Below are 23002 nucleotides of genomic sequence, written 5' to 3' on the forward strand. Positions count from 1 at the left end.
ATTGTTTCTACTTTCAGTGACCAATTGACTATAACCCAAATCTGCTCAAATTAATCATTGCCACTGAATGTTATCTGTAGTGAACTGAGAATTTAAGGGGACTGATTTTTCAGTTCTCTCCAACAACTCCTTTACAAGGATCTAGAAAATATATCAAGTCCGGATTGAAAAATCCAGGTGGGGGGGATCCCTGTGAATCATTTCCCCCCAGTTCTGACAAGTATAGAGAGACAGACAGAGAAGTTTGTAGACACAAAATATATCCAGCAATAACTGAGCAAAACAAGTTACCCATGATGATTGGGAAGAGGGCTGAAGCTGAGAACAGGGCAAAAAAGACTCAAGCAGAAAGAGATTTGACCTTGTATAGTTACAGGAATAGATGTCAACTAGCAGGACTTTTGCTTACTAAGTAGTTCTAGGTCACAGATCCTTAGTGGATTCTTATACCTAGGAGTGACATTTAGGGTGAAGAATAATTGTGAGCCCTAGATTTGTACTGAGTGAGAAACAAGTTGACAAACAAGTTGTAGCTCTGTGACTCTGACCCCAGGAATGAGGCAGAGTAGGGATGAGGAGAGCCTCCCAGCCCAGTTTGAAACCTGCAGCCGAGTAAACAGAGCAGGAAATTCGTATCAAAAGTCTGCAGGTCAGTCACTATGAACTACCAGAGCTTTCCAGCCAGCTGATAATGGCCAAGTTCAGCAGGAGTCTACTGGAACTTTAACCAAGGGGAAATACAAGTATGATGTTTCAACCCAAATCTAGATCAGGAAATTTCAGACTTCAGACCAGGACAGATGTCAAACTTTTCCCTGGATCACAACACCATAGAAACACTGAAAGATTCCATGTTGTTCCTTAGCCTGTTCCTGGGTTCGTAGAATAACCCCACCTTTAATAATTCAAGAAAGTAGCAGCAGAATCCAAGAGGATGCAAGCTCAATTTAAACATTCTCTTTTAAACTATACAGAGCCCAATCCTAATATAACATCCAAAGTCAGAAAGTAGGCTGAAATAATTAGCAAACTAAAGAAGAAGAATACCACTGTAATATTTTGTACATATTACATCCCTGTAATAGGGATGCTCAAGACATAAACCCAGAAGGAGAGAAAGATTGCAAAAGCTCTACAAGCAAAGATTCACAAAGCCCCAAACAGCTAAAGCAGCAACAATAACAACAAAACTACAGCTTATAAACAAGCTCAATCAGAATGCTAGGAAGAGATGAAACAAGAATTTTAAAAAAGAGCTCAAAAATATTTTTATAAATTCAGTGAGAGTGCCAGAAAGAAAAAGGAGAGCTGTGGAAAAAATTGCAAAGGGAATTAGCAGCTAGATACAAAAGATAAAAGTAAAAGTTAATGATTCCATGAGATAAAAAGAAATAATAAAACACAGTCAAAAGCCTCAACAATAGAAGAAAATGTAATTTGTCTTATAGTAAAAAAAAAAAACTGATATGGAAATAGATAAATGAGAGATAACTGAAAAATCATTAGATTACCTAAAAGCCATAACCAAGAGGGAAAAAAAGAACCTAGATATTATATTGCAAGAAATCATAAAAGAAAATTGCCCATGTTTTTGAGAACCAGAAGGCAAAATGAGAAAAAAAATGCACTAGTAACTTTCTTAAAGAAATCTATAAATGAGGTCTTTCAGATAAAAAGAATGTAATGAAAATATCCTGAAAGAAAAAAAACTTCAAATACCATACCACAGTCAGCCATATAAAGAAGCAGAGAGCTTGGAAAACAATATTTCAGAAAGCAAAAGAGATAGAATAAGAATAATTTACCCAGAAAAAATTTAGTACAAAAAAAGTTTTGATGAAATAGAGGACTTTGAAGTGTTCATGATAAAAAGAGCACAATTTAGTAGAAACCTTGAAACAGAAACACAGGAATCAAGACAAATATAAAAGGGTAAACATAAGTGAGCAATTATAAGAGACTAAACAAACATCAACTGTTTATATTCTGATATTAGACAATGATACATATGTCCTCTAAGAACTCTATTATAATCAGGGGTTATAGAAGAAATCTAATTAGATAACCTAAGAGTGATTTTTTTAATATTTTAATTATCTTAAAAGGAGAAAGGACATGGAGAGGAAAATCAATATATTAGGATAGATGGAAAATTATCTCACATAATTGAAGTGCTCAACAAGAAAACTCTACAGACAAGAAAAATGATTTGGGGAGTAAGTGATACTTGAACTTCATTCTCATCTGAACTGAGCAAAGGAAAGAATCCACACAATTGTGTAGAGGAATATATGTCACTTATCAGGGTAATAGGAGGGAAAGGGGAGAAGGCAGATGGTTGAATAAGATGAAGAATAGATTAAGGAAGGTTTTAGTCTTAAAAAGAACATATTCTAAAGAGAGTATATAGCAAAGAAGGATTTCAAAGGAAAGAAAGAAAAAAGAATCTATAATTAGACTTCTGTGGGGAAAAAATAAAAATAAGAGGAGTGTGAGAGTAGTGTGCTTTGGTGCTTGGTACTCTATCACATAAAATAGGTGGGAAACAAAGATAAGGAAAGGCATAAATTATATAAAAAAGCATAAAAAAATAAAAAAAATGGATTAGAAATCAGCACCCAACAATATGTTATCTATAAGAAACACACTTGAAATATAAAGTTAACATAAGATTTAAAATAAAAGAATAGGTCAAAATCTATAAGGTTTCAGCTGAGGTAAAGAATATTAATCAATTTGATCATAATTATAGAAGTCTGACAATCTAGCAAGCTACCCATGTACCCTGATAGAAAGGTGATAGATTTCAGGGTACAGAACAAGACATAAAATTTTGGATATGGCCAATGTGAGAATTTATTTTGTTTCCTATGCATATGTGTTCCAACAGAAAACTGATGTTTGTCAAATGACCAAAAAAAAGTAAAAGAAAAGTAACATTAAAAAATGGAAGTCCAGGCATGTCTCAGGTTCTTCCTTATGCTAAGGGAATGAGCCTTACCAGTTACTCTCATGCCCTTGTAATGTTTGATGAAAGAGACAATATCTCTAAATGATCAGCTTCTTCATTTTCAACATATACATCATCATATTATTTTCTAATCACAAAAGCATGGAAGGGAACTAGTTTGATTGATTTCAGTGTTCTAATTTGTTATTTTCATCAAGGAGATGAGATCAAACATAACAAGTAAACTGCATTCTCCAAAGAGTAGATTACAAATTCATGCTTACCATTGCATGAATCCCATATTCTCTTATAATCCCACAGAGGGGATCCATTCAATATTCTGGTTGCCTAACTCTTGTTCTTTTGACATGTTCATTTAACCTATGAGGTACCCAGGTTGTAAATCAATTATCTGCAACTCACATTGTGTGATCAACTCATCTTTTTCCAGTCATATATTTCTCTGATGGTTTCCTTTATCCTACTTGGCTAACAGTGCTTAAAATTCAAAGTAAAATTCTGTTTACTCACTCACTTATCATTACATTTAGAAATAATCTACACAAAAACCAACTTGTAAGTTGATGGCTTTTTGCCCAAAAGATGTTTTTAGGAAAATGCTGACCTATATCATAGGAATATTTTAGTCTATTACTTAGGAGGATCCAGCTCTTTGACCATAATAACCATTAGATTTAAACTCTCTTAATCCATTAGTCACTTAAGGATCAAAATCCAGTGTTCACTTGGGAAACTAAAGATTATTAATGTAAACTCAGTTCTTATATTTGTGCCTAGTCCATCCTTTCTAAGTCTTAACTGCAGAGGCTCAGGAGAAATGGTTTTGGTTTAATTTTCACTTACCTTATAGCTGGGGTTGGGAAGGCATGGCCATAAAGCATGCTGCAAGTCTATCATCACACTGGGAATCATTGAAGGAACTGGAAAAAACAACAACCAAGAGAAACACATCATTGAAACAGAATGTTACTGAGAAGGTGACTCACATGGTCAACTATGGTTGTACAAAGCCTTGGTGAAGTATTCATAAAACTTCCCTTCCTTACTGGAATAGTAAGAAGCAAGGCAACCCAATGCTGAGTAGCATTGATATCCTGGAAAAATTGTTAAATATGTTAAGATTTCTTTTCTATCTCTTTCTTTCTCTGTGAGTTATACCCTTCTCTATTCTCGCCATCCCTAATTATCTAGATTAACTTAATTTCTTAACCTATTCCTTTTCTTTTCCTGAAATCTCATTAGATTTTGCTCCATGCAAGTCTTTGTATCTTGTAATTCAAGTTAATTACTATTTAAGGTGAAACCAGTTAACTATAACTAATAAATCTTAACTAATGTGCAAATGGACATGTGGCTTCAGCTGTCTATGCCATCATGATCTTTGTTATCTCTTACTTGTTGGTGACAGGGTGGGATCCAAGTAGGCAAAAGGGGAGAGCAATGACATGGGTAAGAAAGCCGGCTTTAATATTTCAGGTAAGTGCCATATCCTAAATATTAAACTGGGAGGACTTCGGGAAGCAAAGATCTTGGATTTGTCCAATGTTTTTACCTTTACAACTAGATTTTGCCATTACTATCCTTATTCTACCTTTCCCAAATCCCTTTTTTTTCAAAGGTTCTTCACCTTTTTCTTCCCTTTCCTGCTTTTCTTCACTTGACTATTTTTTCCTGGTCAAACTATCAGAGTGGTGCATTTTAAACAGTTCTCTGGAGGACCAGATTCATGTAAATGGAATAAATAAGCAAGAGGAGAAAGAGTAGAGCAAAACCCAGCATATCAAGAATCTCCTGACTTTACACAGATTCACCAATAAATTGCCACTGTGACAGAGGCAGAAACAAATAGTCTTATAAGTGCTTATAAGAGAGGCAACATGGTGCAAGTCATGAACACTTGAGCTTGAATCCTTAAATTATCTTAAAGAAGTTTTTTCATCTTTCAGACTTTAGGCAACTTCCTGAAACAATAAATGGTAAAGATCTTGTTAATCTATATCAAGAGAGAGTTTCCTCATTGAAGAAGAGTTCACTATGTCACTGAAATGAGAAGTCTAGTCTCTATCCTTCTTCCTCTCTCCAGAGCCCACCCTTAGACTGATTGTTTGTTTTCTGTTTGTACTTTGGGTCAACTAGATGATGATGTGAAGGAAGCACTAGACTTGTAGTCAGGAGGACCCGAGTTAGTTCTGATCCCAGACACTTACTGTATGACTCTGGATAAGTCTTTTAACTCTGTTTACTTTAGTTTATTCACCTGGAGAAGGAAATGGCAAACTGCTTCAGTATTTTTTAATCAAGAAAATTACAAATGGGAATCACAAAGGGTTGTACATGACTGAAACAATTACAACAACAAAAGTATACTTTATTTCCCTAATAACTATGTGGAAGAAAGTTTTTAAAATATACCTTTGATTTGATCCCCAATTCTTTTCTGAATGCTCTAGAAAGTGAAATTTTCTGGGGGACAAAAGGAAAGGTGTTCCCTTTTTCTGTTTTATGCTGACCACATCCAGCTTTTTAGGCTAATGTTGACCATAAGCCTCCAATTCAATTTAATTAAAATTTATTGGGCATTTATGTACTATATTATGGCTAGGTGCTGGTAGATGAAAGACAAATGTGACATTTATGCATTCCATTCACACAATCACAGAAGTCAAGAGTTGATAGTCATATAGTGTAACCTATATCTGAAACAAATTTTAAAAACCCAGCATTTCTCTACAATATACTTACGGGAATGACTGCTATTATTATCTCCATTTTACAGTTGAAGAAACTAAACAGAGGTAAAATAATAATAATATTAACTTTATCATTGTTGTTTAGTCATTGAAGTTGTATCTGATCTTTTGTGATCCCTTTTGGGGTTTTCTTGGCAAATATACTAGGAGTGGTTTGCCATTTCCTTCTCTAGCTTATTTTACAGGTGAGGAAACTGAGGTAGACAGGGTGAAGTGACTTGCCTGGGATCACAGCTAGTGAGTGCCTGAAGTCAGATTTGAACTCATGAAGTTGAGTTTTCCTGATTTCAGGCCCTGCACTCTATGCACTGGCACCACTTAGCTGCTAATAACAATAGCTAATATTTATATAGCACCTATTATGGGCCAAGCATTATGTCAAGTGTTTTACAATTATTAACTCATTAATCTTCACAGCAACTCTGGGAGGTAGATGATATTACAATCCAAGTTTTATAGCTGAGAAAGATTGAGGCAAATATAGTAAATAGAAATTAAATAGAAATTGCCCAGAATCATACAACTAATAAGTGTCTGTGGCAGGATTTGAACTTGGGTCTTTCTGATTCCAGCTTTATATCACTGCTCCATTTCTGTCTCTAAATGGTCAATATAACCATTACTTAAAATCATTCATTTAATCCAACTTATAAATGATAAGTCATTGTTTTCAATCTAGGAGGAATCTTACAGGCCAGCTAGCCTAGCCTTCATTCTTCCCAGTCTGTATTCTTGACTCTACCATGATGTATATTTTCTATATCATGATGCAGAAACATCTTCACCCCGCAAATTCATTTCACCTCTGGATTTTTCCCACTGGGGTAGAGTATCGTCATTCTCTGTGGCCTCTTCCTCTGATCCTTCTAGGATCTCCATATTAAGGTGGACTTCTATGTCTTCATTCCTTTCCAATTTATATACTGCTTCTCTGCACTTTCTTTACTACTCCCCTATATGAATATTCTCCTCCTCCGTCTATGTAGAGAGCCAATATTGAATAAATCAGTGTACAGGAAGAGTCCGGTCTAGGTATTACTTGAGACCTATTCTTTGTAAGTGCTAATCAGTTTAAAGCTTTGGTTTACCATCTCCTTAACAATGAAAGAAAGACATGCATGAGACAAATTTAGGATAGTCTTGATGGAGAATGCATGTGACAGGAACAAGACATAAAATTATGTCATCTATGACTCTGTCTTGGTAAATACATTAATATGATAATTTTGGCTATTTACAGAATAAATATTTTTGATAAATATTTTGGTATTGATAAACATCACATCTATTTATAATTCTGTTAGTATTGATCAACATCACAACTATGTTACTTACAATTCTGTTTTGCTATGTACCTTGGTATTGACAGTTAAGGAGGATAGTGAAATATCAAAGTATGATTTATTCATTAACCCTGGAATGTATATGGCATCACTTGGAGATAGCTAATGTCATTGTAACACTAGCTTAAAGAGTATATTAACCCTGGCTCTCAGATTAATAAATGGAGGTTGCAAAGCATATCTTCCATCTGGATATTCATTTCAGATTCACACTCTCAGTTTTCACTGGAGCTGGACTTCAGCACCTTTACCTCCACTTTTCAGCTTGGTTTTATATGTTGTCTTCCCCCAATATAATGTAAGCTCTTTAATAGCTGAGACCGTCTCTTTTTCTGCTTGCATTTGCATCCCAGTGCTTAGCACAGTGTCTGGCACACAGAAAGTGCTTAATAAATGCTTGTTGACTTAACCTTCCAATCAGTAAGTAACTTACCCAAGAGCACAAAGACAATAAGTGACAAACCTGGGATTTGAAGTCACGTTCTCTTAACTCTAGTGCATTTTCCAATGGATTATATTTCAATTCAATTCAATATATATACATACATATATATATTTATTTATTTATTAAGCATTTATATACCACATTATGGCTAGATACTGAGAGGTAATACATAGATAAATGAGATTGTCCCCTCTATCTAAAATCATAATTCAGCAGCCAGGAGAAAGAATGGATAAAAGGAAGAAGGAATGTGGCTTACAAAGTCCTTTCCTGTCTAGTTCTAGACAATTATAAAGCAAATCTAGCTAAGTAGCCCAGTAGATTGAATTGAGGAAGATCATCCCGCAGAGTTCAAATCTGGCTTCAGACATTTACTATCTGTGTCATTCTGGGAAGAAATTTTAACCATGTTTGTCTTAAGTTTCCTCATCGGTAAAATGAATTGAAGAGTGGAAAACCACTCTAATATCTTTGCTAAGAAAATCTCAGATGGAATCACGAAATGTCAAGACCCTACTAAAATGGCTCAACGACAACTATGAGTATTTTAATGTTGTGAGTAAACTTGCAAAAGGATCTTGGTTACATAGTGTTCTGTTAAATTCAGTAACTAGAAAGGTCCATAACTATCTCATTGTAGTTACTTACGGTCAGACTTCACCAAGTCTTCTAGGACCCCAATAAGCCAACAGAAGATAACTTCATTTTCCTCATTTTCTTCGATTTTCAGAAACAAGAAGGCAAGTAATTTCTCCAGGTGCTCAGGACCTATAAAAAAAGGCACTAAGGTTCAGCAAGGTATCTTCTTAGTCAGAGTGTAGGCAGGATAGAAAGAAAGAAGATAGATCAGTGAGGAAGAAAGGAAATAGATTTTCAATGCATGGAACATTGTGGAGTCTTTGTGATCTCATTTAGTGGTTTTTTGATAAGATACATGGACAGCTTGCCATTTTCTTCTCCAGCTTATTTTACAGATGGGGAAACTGAGGCAGAATTAAGTGAATTGCTCAGTCATATATCTAATGAGTTATTTACTTACAGATAATAAGAAATAAAACTTGGACTCAGCTCTTTCTGATTCCAGGCCAGGAGCTCTATCCATTGTGCTACCTAACTGCCCATGCAAAGTACATAGTAGATATTTATTATTATCATTATTATGGCAAGATAATTGGGATTAAGTGATTTGTGCAGGGTCATACAGCTAGGAAGTATTAAGTATATGAAACTGGATGTGAAATCAAGTCCTCTTGCCTCCAGGACCCATGACCTATCTACTGCACTATCTAGCTGCCCCACATGGTAGATATTAATAAATATTTATTGATTAATTGTTGCCTACCCAAATCTTTAAGTCTGGCAAGGACCATCTGCACCTGTTTACTTGGAATTCCATCAGAAGGAAGGGTTAGCTGTGGAAACAAAGCACTCCATTGACTACAAAAGGCAAGACCAAAGAAGGGAAAACACTGATGGACATGTAGAAGAAGTGGAGAAACTAACGAATAGAAGAGGAAAAACTACATTTTAAACTAGAGATAAAAGTAGAGATAAAATGCATTCTAGTTGTTAGGGAGGTTTGGATGTGAATTGTTTTAGTTGGTTTAATAAAGGAAATAGTTATAAGATTTCAGAACAGGATTGAGAAAGATAAATGAACTCTTTGAAGGATCATTATATACAAAAACATAGAATTTTTAAAATGTACATTAAAATAGAAAAAAATAAATGTTTGTTGAATAAATGATCTACAGAATCAAAGACTGAACTGAGACTATAGAATTCAATACCTCCATTTTATAAAAAGAAGAAAACAGATCCAGAGAGCTTATATATCTCTATCTCTATCTATGTATCTATGTATCTATCTATCTATATTTCTATTATCCATTCATTCACATTTATCTATCTATTTATCTATCATCTATCCATTCATTCACATTTTATCTGTTATCTATCCATCCATCCACACTTCATCACTCTCTCTCTCTCTGTGTCTATTTATCTTTCCTTCCATCCATCTATCCCTCTATCTATCTATATATATATATCTATCATCTATCCATCCATTCACATTTGATCTATCTCTATCTATCTATCTATCTATCTATCTATCTATCTATCTATCTATCTATCTATCTGTCTATCCTTCCTTTCATCCATCTATTTATCCATCCATCCATACTTCATCTATTTATTTATCTGTCTGTCTCTATCTATTCTTTTATCCATCTATCATCTATCATCTATCTATCTATCAATCTATCTCTGTCTTTTTGTGTCTCTGTGTCTCTTCCATTTACTAAAAGTGCATTTATGTACATTATACCTATGTATGTAGTTGTATATGCATGAGGTATATAGATATCATATGTATTGTATGTTCATGTGTACATATATGCACATACAAATTTGTGTGTATGTATATGTATGTGTATTTTGATCCTAATCTGATATTTCTTTTTTTCTAGGGTACTCCTGGTTTGCAAGTGTTTCTCTGTATCTTATAATTTTACAGAATTGTGTAGAGTAGTGTGTCAAAGTCAAATAGAAATGGAACTACTAAACCATATATAAAGATTACTGTAGGGCTCATGTTGACTTAGAGAACTAATATTAACATTATCTATATTTTGTTATATTTTTACTTATTTCATTAAATATTTTCCAACATTGTAATCTGGTTTAGGATACATTTAGGAATGATGCAGTAACTTAGGTTGCATATTTGATAACTCTGGCTATTTAACCCCCAGAGGATTAAATAACCCTCCATTTAACCCATATAGAGGCTTCAATAACTTACTTGGGCCACACAGCTGGCATATGTTAGAAATTGCACTTGATTTCAGATTCTCCTTACTCTGAAGCCAGCTCTAAAGACTATCACATATGTATGACTGTATATATGGAGACATAGAAAAGGTACTAGAGACATAGAATAAGATATAAAATATTTTAAATTTTAAAATTGTATTCTTGAGAAATATATGAACTACACACAAGAAAATGACCTTAAACTGCAGCTGAAAGTATTCAAAAGTGATACACAAGGAAGAACTTTTTAAGGGTAAGTTATTAAATATAAGAACAAAGCTAAGAGATGTTGAAGAATCACTTTCATTGAAAATAAGACTAGAATAAATATTTAAAGAATGAGAGTGGTTTACTCACAATTTTATCTAGAGCTAGGGTAAAACACTATAAGATCTTCTAGCAACTTCTTGCCTATAAGCCAAAACACTCCATTATAAATTCTAGTATCCATTTATAGGAGAAGAGGCAATCCAGATAGACTTCATCAAGAACCTGAGCTCTCCTTACCTGTGAATACAACTCTTGGAACATGTGGGTTGGGTCAGGAAGGTCTGTTTTTAACTCCATGAAAGGAAATACTGGTTTTCACAAGTCCAGGCCACTCTATCCAGGGTCAAAAGAAAACAAATATAAAAAATTATATGGAGTTTAGAAGTCATCACTATGGCAGGAATGGATCATAACCTCAGTGGTTGATTCCTCCTTTCCTTCCAATGTTATATTTTGCTCTAATTCTGCTGTTCCATGTATTGAGGAAGGCTCCATACATATATGAGAAACAAAGGGATAAATGTTGACTCCTCAAGCAGCTTGATTTTTCATATGTCATGTGTATGTAGCATACCGATTTTTCTCCCCCAATTCATTGTTTACTCTAACACATTTTGTTAATGGTGCCATCATCTTCCCAGTTACCTAGACTTGGAAACTCAAAACTCATCTTTTGATTTTTCTTTCTCTTTCACTTCCAGCTTCCAATCACTTGACAAATCTGGTGGTTTCCATTTCTACATATTTTTCCCATCAGTCCTCTTTCTTCAACTTCTACTATAATTACCTTCTTTCCCCCATTCTATTATAATAGCCTCCCAATTGGTTTTCTAACTTCCAGATGGTATTTTTTCCAAATCAACTTTCACATAGCTACCCAAATTCTATATTTTTTTTCTGTTGTAATATGGTGATCATGCTCTCTTTCTACTTAAAAATCTTAAACAGCCTTATGTTGTTCCCTAGTGCCCACCAAAAGAAGCTTGAGCTATTTATGTCTTGATAAGGATCTTGATGAACTGATCTACTTTGCCAGGCTCCAGTATACAACTGTATATTGACTATCCTTTCCCTGACTTGAACAGTTTTTTGATGCTATGATTAAATAAATCTCCTATGATTAGCAAGATTACAAGTGTTTTACTTTGTTCCAACCTCAAACCTGAGGTACCAACCTAGCAGAAGTCACACTCAAAACTACCCTAGTAATAAACCCTTTTTATTGACGTATCCAAACTTTGAGGAATCTTAAAAAGAAATAAATCCTAAAATATTTTCTATTTGCTCCCTTCATGTAATCACAAAATTTGATTGTGATCTATATAGGCATTTATTAAGCACTGGCTCAGAACTAGCTAATATGTACTAGGTGTTATGTATGATAAGCACATTTCTGGGAGATTAATGAAGCTTTTGAACTCAGTTAAATACAAACTCAATTCTGTTTTCCCTCCCTAGATCACTCTGGGGGTTTTCCTTATTTATTACCAGATAATTGAAAGAGAAATTTAAAGTAATATTTTTATTAAGTATTTTTAACTTAAGTTCACCACCTAAGAAATGTTATGATGAATGACAATAGTCTTTTAAAAGGTCGCTCTTCAACTTACCCTCAAGCTTTCATGTAAAGTCTTTTCCTTTCTTTGATTCCTCTTACACATGAATTCCCTGATCTCATCACTATTCCTATTAAAAACCTTTTGGTTTAATTATAGCCTCTACCTCTAGGGTTATTGTGAAGATATAGACACAATATTTGCAAACCTTAAAGTGCCATCTAAATGCATGCTGTTATTTATTGTTGTTCTTAGTGTTTGTCTCTCCATTGCCTACATGAAATAAAGCCTAAACTTTTTCCTCCCGGCACTAATCTTTCAATGAGATCCAGCTGAAATGTCATTTCCTCCATGAAGCTTTTCCTGTTTTTTCCAGCAGAAAATGATCTCCATTTGAATTCCCATGTTTGTTGTTACCTCATTTTTCAGTTGTGTTGGACACTCTGTGACCCAATTTAGGGTTTTCTTGGCAAAGATATTGGAATGATTTGCCATTTCCTTCTCCACCTCATTTTATAGAAAAGAAAACTGAGAGTTATATAGCCAGTAAGTGTCTAAAGCTGGATTTGAACTGAGGAAGAGGAGTCTTTCTGACTTTAGACCCAACACTGTAGCAGCTACCCCACACACTTGCCCATTGAACTCCTTTAACCTCTTCTCCTATTTCCCTTATATGTTTCTAAAAATCTATTCTTCATGAGCTATGCATATGTAAATCTATATGTATTATACTAAATTTTAAGTTCCTGGAACAAGGAAAGTTGGGGGAGGCCCAAGTGCATTAACTATTGCTTTAGCACAGATTGTTACACAATTTTTAAAATCTTGACCTGTGATTTGGTATCATCTACATCAACACACTCTAGGGGACTCCCAGTGTCCCCACTAGATGCAGATTGACAAGACACTTGTAACTAAGTCTTTTGGGGGCAACTAAGATTTTAAAAGACTTGCTAATTGTCCCATAGCAAATATATGTCTGAAACAAAAATTAAATCTCAGAGTTCCTGAATCCCAAAACATCCTTTATATATAGTTTTCTTAAAATGTCATAATCTTCATCAATGCTTATTAGTAGTTGAGTAAATGTGGTAAACTAAGTCTTCAGAACAATTCCTTTTTAGAGCTAGACAAAGTTAGGTACAGACACAGGAGAATAAGAAAGGTCTGGATCTTAACAGAAAAAAAAGTTTTTGGCTTGATGGAATTTAGATTTGAAATGGAGATGTGAAAGGTGATGAGATGTTTTAATTTAGTTGAGATAAAGAAGGGAAGAATTGAAAGCTCATGGAACAGCAGAGGGAGATAAGACAGAGAATGCAGAGAATTTTAACTTGATAGTTGATCCAGAAGAGTTTGTATCTGAACAGAAATAGGATGATGGAACATGATGGACAACTGGTGGGAATATCCTGACATGGTGAGAAATGAGAATAAGATTGAAGTTTATCAGTGGGAGTCAATCAATCAATCAAAGAATAGTGAAGTTTAAGTGTCCATTGTGTGTGCCAGGTAGTATAGATACAAATATAAATATGAAATAGTCCTTGTCTTCAAGATGGATTATTGATGAAAACCTATGCCAGATGCTCTGTGGTCCAGACCTGGCTTGTGAGAAAAGGCACTTCAGGTTAAGAACAGACTCAAAACCAGGAACCAACCAGTAAACATTTTGATCTCATTTTGGTAAATGACGTAAAATATTGATCTATGTCCAATTTCTACCAGACTGTTCTTTTTTTTTTTTTATAAGCAACATTCAAAGAAGGGAGCAGCTTCAAGGAGCAAGTTCTCTGGCAGCAGAGAAGAGAGCTGATGATGGATTCAAGAGAAATTTAATCCTGCATGTTCAGAGGAATAGCGTTAGTAAGCCAGCTAAGTAGCTTGTCCAGTAGAAACTGCACTGGGGAGGGCTTCCATATGGAGAGAAAGGAAATTGGAGTCTAGCAGTACCAAAAGTATAAATCACCTTGTACATACATATTCCCTACACATGTGCCTCTCTGCCATTGAAGATTTTGCCCTCTTCTCCCATGAATGTTATATGTATTTATAGAAGAATACATCCTACATTCTAGGATATAGAAGAATACATCAGTAGGCAGCTGAGCCAAAAGTGGAAGTTTTATACTCACTTGCTATATTAAATAATCTCCTTTCCGTTGAGATAATTGTTTCTAAAGTTTTACTATTAAAAGGAAACTCACTTGTAGAGGTTCAGGAGCTATCATTTTGGGAATACAGTCTCATCAGGTACCTTGGAATTTATGGGAATCATTACCTTTCTCAGGGCCTAACCTATAAACCTGTAAGTGCTAAGTTAAGGAGGTAGTTCAGGAGAGATATGATACACAGGGTTCTGAGTCACCTGAAAATCAAATTGTGAATGGAAAAGTTTGTTTTTAGCTATAATGGCCCTTTTTCCACTTGCTAAATTCTTACATCTTTTCAACTTACTCTGGCTCTGATCTTCTCTTTTATTTATAATTTTGGAGACTTTGTGTTCTTTTCATAATGAGTCTAGTCTATAGCATGATATAGGTGATTTTTTTCTATAGTATTTCCAGCAAGTAATTATATAATTAAAAAAAAACACTTCCAATGATATTTACCACTTAATTAACCATTGCATTCCATTCTGAGCAAGGCTCTTGTGACAAGTTTTTCCATATGTGTGTATATGTATATACATGTATATATACATTTATGTATTTACATATATATGTGCATATACATTTATATCTGTCATCAGAGTTAGTGTTATAAAATGGATAGTGAGCTAGCCTCAAACTTAATATAAGGGGGGTTCAAATTTTGCTTCTGATATATTCATATATAATATCCTTCAGAACTCAGTTCAAACACTTGTACTTTAAATTGTTTTCTGATTTCTGCTACTAGTACCCTTTCAAATCTGGAATTATTTTGTGTATGTTTTGAAATGTATAGATTGCTCTTTATAGAATACAAATTTCTTGAGAGTAGGGACAATTCATTTACTATTTATTTTTATCTCCATTAACCTAGTTCAGTGCTTTGCAAATAGTGACTAGCAAATGCTTATTGATTGATCACTTCAGTAGTGTGATCCTGGGCAAATTAGTTAACCTCTCAGTGCTACAGCCAATTCTTGAAGGGTTATAAAATGTGTAACAGATGTTGATCTCCATTGTTAGAGGGAAGCTCTTTATGCTGATCAAATCCAGGTCTGGAGAATCTATCTTTCTATCTCTCTATCTATGTATCCATTATTTACCTATTCATATTATCTGTTATCTATCCATATCTCACCTATTTATGTATCTATCACCTCTGAATTCATCTACCTATGTCTATTATCTCTGTACTATCTACCCAATACATCTTATCTATGTATCTATTCATGTATCCATCCATTTATTCATATATATTCTCTATCTACTATCTATCATCTCTCTCTCTATCCATTTATTTATATCTTTTATTTACTATATATCATCTCTCTATAATCTACAAACCTATCATCTGTGTATCCATCTATCATCTATCTATCTATCATCTATCTATCTGTCTGTCTGTCTATCTATCTGCCTGTTTGTCTGTTTTTCTATATCATTTTATTATATGCCCTTACTTCTTTTCTTATTTATTTGTTATCAGCTCCTTCCAAGGCATAAGAAAAAAAAAAAAACTTTGTTTAAAAAAGAAGGAAATCTTAGAAGTGGAAAACTGATGTGAAATCAAGAATAAGACTTTTCTATTTTGCTCTGTCTTTCTGGCCTTCTGAAAGAGTTACAGTACTGAAAAGTTCAGGAGAGAAAATAGAATTTCTTCAAAGATTCTGGAAAGAGAAGTAATAACTATATTTGGGTAACTTTACACATAATTCTCTAAACCTTTAAAAGCCTGATAGCTCCCATGTAAAGTACTTCAAGGTTCACAAAGTACTTTATGTATATAAACTTCTTTAATCCTTACAACAACCCTGTGAAATATGTTTTATTGTTATTATTATTATTATTACATTCCATAGATAAGAAAATTGGATTAATTAAGAAGTAACTTATATGGGATCAGACAGCTAGTGTCAGGGATAACATATGTGAGCCATAGTCTTCCTGACTCCAAATATAATGTTTTATCTACTATGTCACACTCCCTCCCACTTGAATTGAATTCAGGAGGAACTAATTCACCCATAGATATAATGTCTTGCAAATTCAACTCTCCTCTAATGATAATAGTGATAGGAGTCATCACAAAACTTCAGGAGACTGGAATAGGCTACAGACCCCATAGTAAGTCTTCGGAGTGTTGGTGGAATACTTGAGTCAGTCTGTCAAAGCTCACCTATAATGATTTAAGTAAAAGCTTCGTGGGGCAGGTCAGGTACAGGAAATCTGCAGAGGAATCTGAATGAAATCAGGACATCAAAGATGGTACAAGGCAGGTGGAGTAGAGATGAAAAGTGGTTCTATCAGTTTCTTTCCAAAGTTCCATTCTTGTTATTGTGACCTCTTGGAGGCACCATGTCATAGAATCCATAGAATATTAGAAATTGAAGGGACTTGAGTTCAGGGACAAGTCAATTTCTTCATTTGATAGATGAATTATTTGGTACCTATAAACCAACATGATTTGGAAAACCAATTGCAAGACTTGCAAGACTCATTATATGAAAGGGCTCTACTTGTATGAACAACATATACACAGAGGAGGCATTCAAAAATATATTTTGTGATTGATGGATATGAATAGCAGATAATATGTGAACCATCCTTTTGCCATAACCAAAAGACCACTCATTGATATTTCAGTTTTCCCTGAGTGGATGCCCATCAGTTGGAGAATGGCTGAATAAGTTACGGCATATAAATTTTATGGAATATTATTGTTCTGTAAGAAATGGCCAGCAGGATGAATACAGAGAAGCTTGGAGAGACTTACATGACCTGATGCTGAGTGAAATGAGCAGAACCAGGACATTATTATACACAGCAACAACAAGATTGTGTGATGATCTATTCTGATCATCTCATTATTGAAAAGAGCCACGTCCATCAGAATTATCCAATGTTGAAAGAGTCACTCAGAAACCCTTGGAAATATCAGTTTTTGCCACACAAGAGGTACCCACAGCAGTCCTTCATCAAGGAGTCAGTGTGATAGAGTGGCTGAATCTCCTGGCACAACCAGAACAAAGCCTTACTCCTTACCCAGTGCTTGTGGCTAGAATTTTATTAAAGGCCATTAAGCGAGCAGTACAATTATCTGGGGCAAGACCTGATAAGATATACACCTTTTACACCAATACACAAATTAATGTGTGCTGTGAGACCATCCCAGAGTGGCAAATTTTATTAGCCATGGCTCCAAATTTTACACATGAGTCTCCATTAAAGATAACCAGACTTTTACAAAATTGGCGATGGATTCTTGAAGAAAAAGTTTCTAAAGTTCCTCTTAAAGGACCAACTATCTTTACAGATGCATCCAAACACAATATTTGTGCTGTATACTCTCATGACTTAACTATAAAGAGAGTAGTCAGAACTCTTTTTCAGTCCACTCAGCAGAACGAATTATATGCGATCATGCTAGCTGTCACTTATTACCAGGAGACCTAAATATAATATCTGATTCAGCCTATTCAGTAGGTGTGGTACAAAGAATTGCCACAGCCCAAATAAAATTTGCAGCTTCTAATATGTATCAGCTCTTTAAGGAACTTCAGGAGCAAGTGAGAAAGCATCCAGGAAAGATTTATACCTTGCATGTCCACTCACATAGTGGACTTCCAGGTCCTATTTTTGATGGGAATTCAAAGGCAGATAGCCTTTTAACTATGTTAGCCAGTACGCCTTTATTTCAGGAGGCCCAGGAATCCCATTCTAAATACCATCAGGCTGCTCGAGCTTTGCATTTACAATTTGGGATAACAAAAGAGGAAGCTAGGAGCATAGTAAAAAGCTGTACAGCTTGCCTTCCTTTCCACGCTCCTACACTGCCTCCAAGGAAGAACCCTCGTGGTTTGAGACCCAATGAAATCTGACAAATGGATGTGACCCATTATAAATCATTCGGTCATCTGTCTTTTATCCATGTTGTGGTAGACACCTTTTCAGGCTTCACTTTTGCCATACCAGCAGCAAAAGAGACAGCCCGAGTGGTCACTGAATTCCTCACATAAGAATTTGCCATTATGGGTGTGCCACAAGCAATAAAAACAGACAATGGTCCTGCATATACCTCCAAATATTTTGTACACTTTTGTGCACAGTATAAGATTTTACACATCACTAGCATACCCTTTAATCCTCAAGGACAGGCATTAATGGAGAGGAGAAACAGAGACATTAAGATGCTGCTCCAAAAATAAAAGAAAGGGGGAGCCACAGGTAACCCTAGAGAACTACTAAATCTAACCCTTTATACTATTAACTTCTTGATTTTTGACAAAGATGCACTGGCTCCGGCAGACAGGTTTTATAACCCACTGGAAGGGTAGTGTCCAGTGCGAGCAGCTCCACTATCTTTAGATAATCGCCAGGTGATGTGGAAAGACCCAGAAAGTGGTGAATGGAAGGGACCAGATAGGCTAACTGCTTGGGGGAGAGGGTTTGCTTGTATCTCTACAGGTGGAGAAGGAATCAGATGGGTGCCAACGAGCCATATTCGCCTTGTCCATAGCAGAGAGACGGAGCAGACCCTTGAAACAAAGGAGAAGACCCAAGAAACATTGGGTGGTTCTGTTGCTGATTGTGCTCACCATTGAAAGAGTGTGGCAGTTATGGTGTTTGACTCATGGACATAGAAAATTGTAGGACTTGAAAACCCTCAGGAATCATTGGATTCTCTGAGACATAAGATTGTTGTAGGACTTGAAAGCCCTCAAGAATCATTGGATTTTCTGAGAAATGATAAGACTGTTATAGGACTTCAAAATCTGCTGGAATCATTGGATTCCCTAAGACATAAAAAGACTTTTGCAGGACTTCAAAAACTTGGGGGGATCACTGGATTCCCTAGTATGTGAAGCAATGGACAACAGATTGGTTTTAGACTATCTCTTGGCTGCTGAAGAAGGCGTATGTGTGATTGCTGTTTACATACTCTTCCTTCTAGGACTTCTGACAATCTTTTACAACACCACGTTGATTTATATTGTTTGTTATACCGTTATTTGCGTGTATAATTCATGTTTGTTATACCATATCAAGCCTGCACTGACTGTGGGGAGAGTCATCACTAATAGCCTCTGCGTTATTGCTATGTGCTTGTGTAATACCTCCCATGCTGATGGGTTTGTGCATAATAAGACCCTTCAGCCCAGAAACCCTCTAGCAACCCCACTTCCCTTTGGTGCTTATTTCCTTTTTAGTGCTTTCACCTCTCTTCCTGAGAAGTCAGGGGGTTGTGATCACCTCTTGGTGATCTTGGGGGCTCTGACCTCCCTGAGGAGTCAGGAATGGCATGACCACCTGTGTTCTAAAACAAAAGAAAGTGGGAGATGTAATGGGCTGAGGCTTGAGTTGATGCACTGAGGACCCAAGCACGTGAGGCTAAATAGTAATTGGACCATACTCTATTAATGTATATGCTTGGAGAAAGAATGGCCCCCATCCACTCTTAGTGCAAGTCCTGATGTGTTGTATAGGAAATGACGTTTTTGGTGGGTGGAGGCAGGGGTGTGGAAAGGGAAGTGGAAGGAGAGACTGCTGGCTGGCGTCTTGACACAGCTGCTCGCATTGCCATTGTGAAGGCCCTTCATCTCCAATCCCCCTCTGTTAGCTGGCTTCCTGTTACAGCTGCCCATATTGCTGTCGCAATCTTTCTTGTCCATTGTTGCTATCGCAATCCTTTTTCACCTCTTCACTTCAATAAAGATTGAAGATTTTTCCCTTAACCTGAATTCCTGACTCTGGCTAACTTTAAATACATGGTCATCACACTGAACCATATTTCTCAGGTTGTGGAAGGAAAAATGTAATCCTGAGGCAAAAAAAAAAAAAAAAAAAAAAAAACCAGAACAAAAGAAAAAATTAGGAATCTGTGTGTGTGACCCCCTGAGTCAAATGCATTATGAGGAGGCATCTCCAGATGCAAACAGAAAGCATGGATTCTATGCTTCCAAGGAGAGGTTCCAGCACATCAAAGGGAGCAGCCCAGCATGGTGTGGGGCCCCAGGCCAAAAAGAGGGGATAGATGAAACAGGAAAAGTTTTGGGTTCATTGGATAGATGGAAAAGGAAGTATCCACTGACCAATGACCAGCAATGCTATCTCCTTCCTAGGGGTCATGGGACTTCATGAAACTTAGGCCTAGAATCTGACCTTTTCTGCCCTACAATCCTCTGAGAATAGTAGTCATGTGATGTCCTGAAACTTGGGCCTAAGGTCCTAGAGCCTCTGAGAAACCCTCCCCTGGTCCCATTCAGTCCCTTCTCTTTACTTCATTCCTTCTCCCACCAGTCCTGATGCATTTCTTCCACTAGGACATTCTGGTTATCGAGGCCTTCAGGCTTGTCCCTCCCCTCAGTATTAATTGTAACCTGCCATCTAGCATTTAGAAAGACCCAACTGCCTCATATCAGTGGAAGCGTTCTGACACCACTTTAGCTAAGGAATCTTGGCCCATTCCAATGCTGAAATCCATAAGCAAGCAGGTGATAGTGATGAGATTTAAGTTCAGGGAACTGAAATGAGATTAGGGTTCCTGGTGGTCAGAGAGTTAATTGATGAGCTTAGTGGCAAGCTCGGGGTTCAGGGAACTAAATGAAATCTGGCTCCTCTAAATCCTCTTGGGATTTGGTGCATGGGTAGGGAGTTTTGGGAACCCCCTTCTGGGGGCACAGAGGTCCTTCATAATGCAATTCACGAACCAAAAAGCGAGATTGATAAAAAGTTTGTTATAGGCATCGGGAAGTCAGCTTTTGCTATGCATGAATAGAAAGGCCAGTTACAATGATCTTGTGACAATGATGATCCATCTATACTCAGAGAGTGTAGGAACTGAGGGTGGATCACAACATAGCATTTTCACTCTTTTTGTGGTGGTTTGCTTTAATTTTATTTTCTTTCTCATGTTCACTCTTTTTGTTGTGGTTTGCTTTAATTTAATTTTCTTTCTCATTTTCATTCTTTTTGTTGTGGTTTGCTTTAATTTTATTTTTTCTCTTTAAACTTTTTGATCTGATTTTTCTTGTGCTTAAGATAATTATATAACTATGTTGGATTTAACATATTTTTACCATGTTTAACATATATTAAATTACATGCCATCTAAGGGATGGGGTGGAAGGAAGGGGAAGAAAATTGGAACACAAGGTTTTTCAAGGCATTATTCAATTGAAAAATTATCCTTACATGCATTTTGAAAATAAAAAACTTCAATAAAAATTTTAAAAAAAGGATATTTCAGTTTTCCTATCTTTAGAGATAGAAGAATGGCTTTGAGCAATGCTTGTTAATGAGCTTGATCTTAAAAGTAGAGCCTGGGGAATGACAAGCTCCCTTCCATGATTTGGGGAGCTGCAGTTTGATTCTAGGGTATTATGTGATCAACCAATCAAAGCATGGAATTAGGGTCACTATAAATCTCTGTGGTGGCCAATCATGAGGGATTATTTTCAATACAACCACACTTACCATTTACCCTTTAGAAAAGACAGAAAACTTGCAAAAAGCTTTCAAAGTAGCAGGAGGTGTTGGAGTAGGGTAGTAGGGAGATAGAGCTGTTACATCTATTGATGGAAAAGATTTTAGGCAGGAAAATCAGTTAGGAACTAATAGTATAGGACTGAGATATTAGTAAAAGATACAAATGGAGATGTTTAGCAAGTCATTGGAACTACAAGACAAGATACAAATTTTACTTAATTTGAAGTTTGCGGTTATACAAATCATATTTTTAATTGTGTTGCTTTTAAAAATGTTTTTGTTTTATAAATTTAAATAGTTGTTTTAATTTAACTCAGTTTATAATAATTTTTACAAGTCATTTTCCAAGGAGTTGAGATACAAGCTAATGATGAGGGAGAAAAAGCAACAATGGTAGAAATTTGGCAGTGAAAAAGAAGAAAGAAATAAGGCAGTAGTTCAAGGAGCAAAAATGGTAGCAAAGATGTTAATGGGAGAACTTTTTTTTTTCCTAAGGGGAGAAGATCTGGTACTTGAAGGAAGATGAAAAGAAACTGGGGATGAAAAGATGTATACTTTGACCCTTTGAGATGAATAAAGGAATAGGGCCAAGATCAGAAATGGAAGAGATGATCTTTGAAAGGAGGGACAAGAAGGAAGGACAAAACAGCCATAAAGAGATAAAGAAGAAAAAACACGAAAAAAGTTTAAATCTTTTCTCTTTTTTTTCAAAATCTAGTGGGAGGTAAGTTATCTGCTAAGGGGTGTGGGATTAGAATTGAAAAACTGAAAAGAATCTAGAATTTTTAGATTGACTGTTGTGAGAAATTCAGTTGCTATAGAGCAGATAAACATGAATAAGAAGATAAATGAGTAACAGTGAGAACCATCAGGTAAATTTAAGGTAGACTGAATTTGTAGAGGGCTGAGTCAACAAACTTCAGTTACTTTCTCTAGCAGTTCTCTGTAGCTTAGGAAAATAAGGGAAGAAAGTATATGATTGGATTAGGAATTGAAAAATAAAGAGCTTCTTTGAAGAATGATCACTTATAGAGAGATAAATATTAATCTAAAACAAAAGATAGTCTCCACTGGACCAGGTAAAATGAAAGGGACTAAATAATTGAAAATTGTTGAATTTTTTTTTCTCTTTCACTCTGCTTTTGATATTTACCACATATGTCATCTGGAGTGTGAGCTATCCAAGATATAACAATTTCTTTTGTATAATAA

The 23002-nt window shown here is 35.6% G+C and overlaps 1 protein-coding gene across 1 annotated transcript in view; it reads right to left on the reverse strand.

Moving 5' to 3' along the window:
• The window catches only part of LOC127561452 (maestro heat-like repeat-containing protein family member 1), a 56180-nt gene extending 33178 nt beyond the window's left edge, over positions 1–23002 (reverse strand). The window contains exons 1-5 of the mRNA XM_051996691.1: positions 16482–23002; positions 10834–10929; positions 8852–8921; positions 8158–8277; positions 3815–3891 (exon numbers count right to left, since the gene is read on the reverse strand). Coding sequence (XP_051852651.1) covers positions 3815–3891; positions 8158–8277; positions 8852–8921; positions 10834–10893 — 327 coding nt within the window. The 5' untranslated portion in view covers positions 10894–10929; positions 16482–23002. The remainder of the gene's footprint in view (positions 1–3814; positions 3892–8157; positions 8278–8851; positions 8922–10833; positions 10930–16481) is intronic.

Source organism: Antechinus flavipes, chromosome 4 (genome assembly GCF_016432865.1).
Source record: "Antechinus flavipes isolate AdamAnt ecotype Samford, QLD, Australia chromosome 4, AdamAnt_v2, whole genome shotgun sequence".
NCBI lineage: Eukaryota > Metazoa > Chordata > Mammalia > Dasyuromorphia > Dasyuridae > Antechinus > Antechinus flavipes.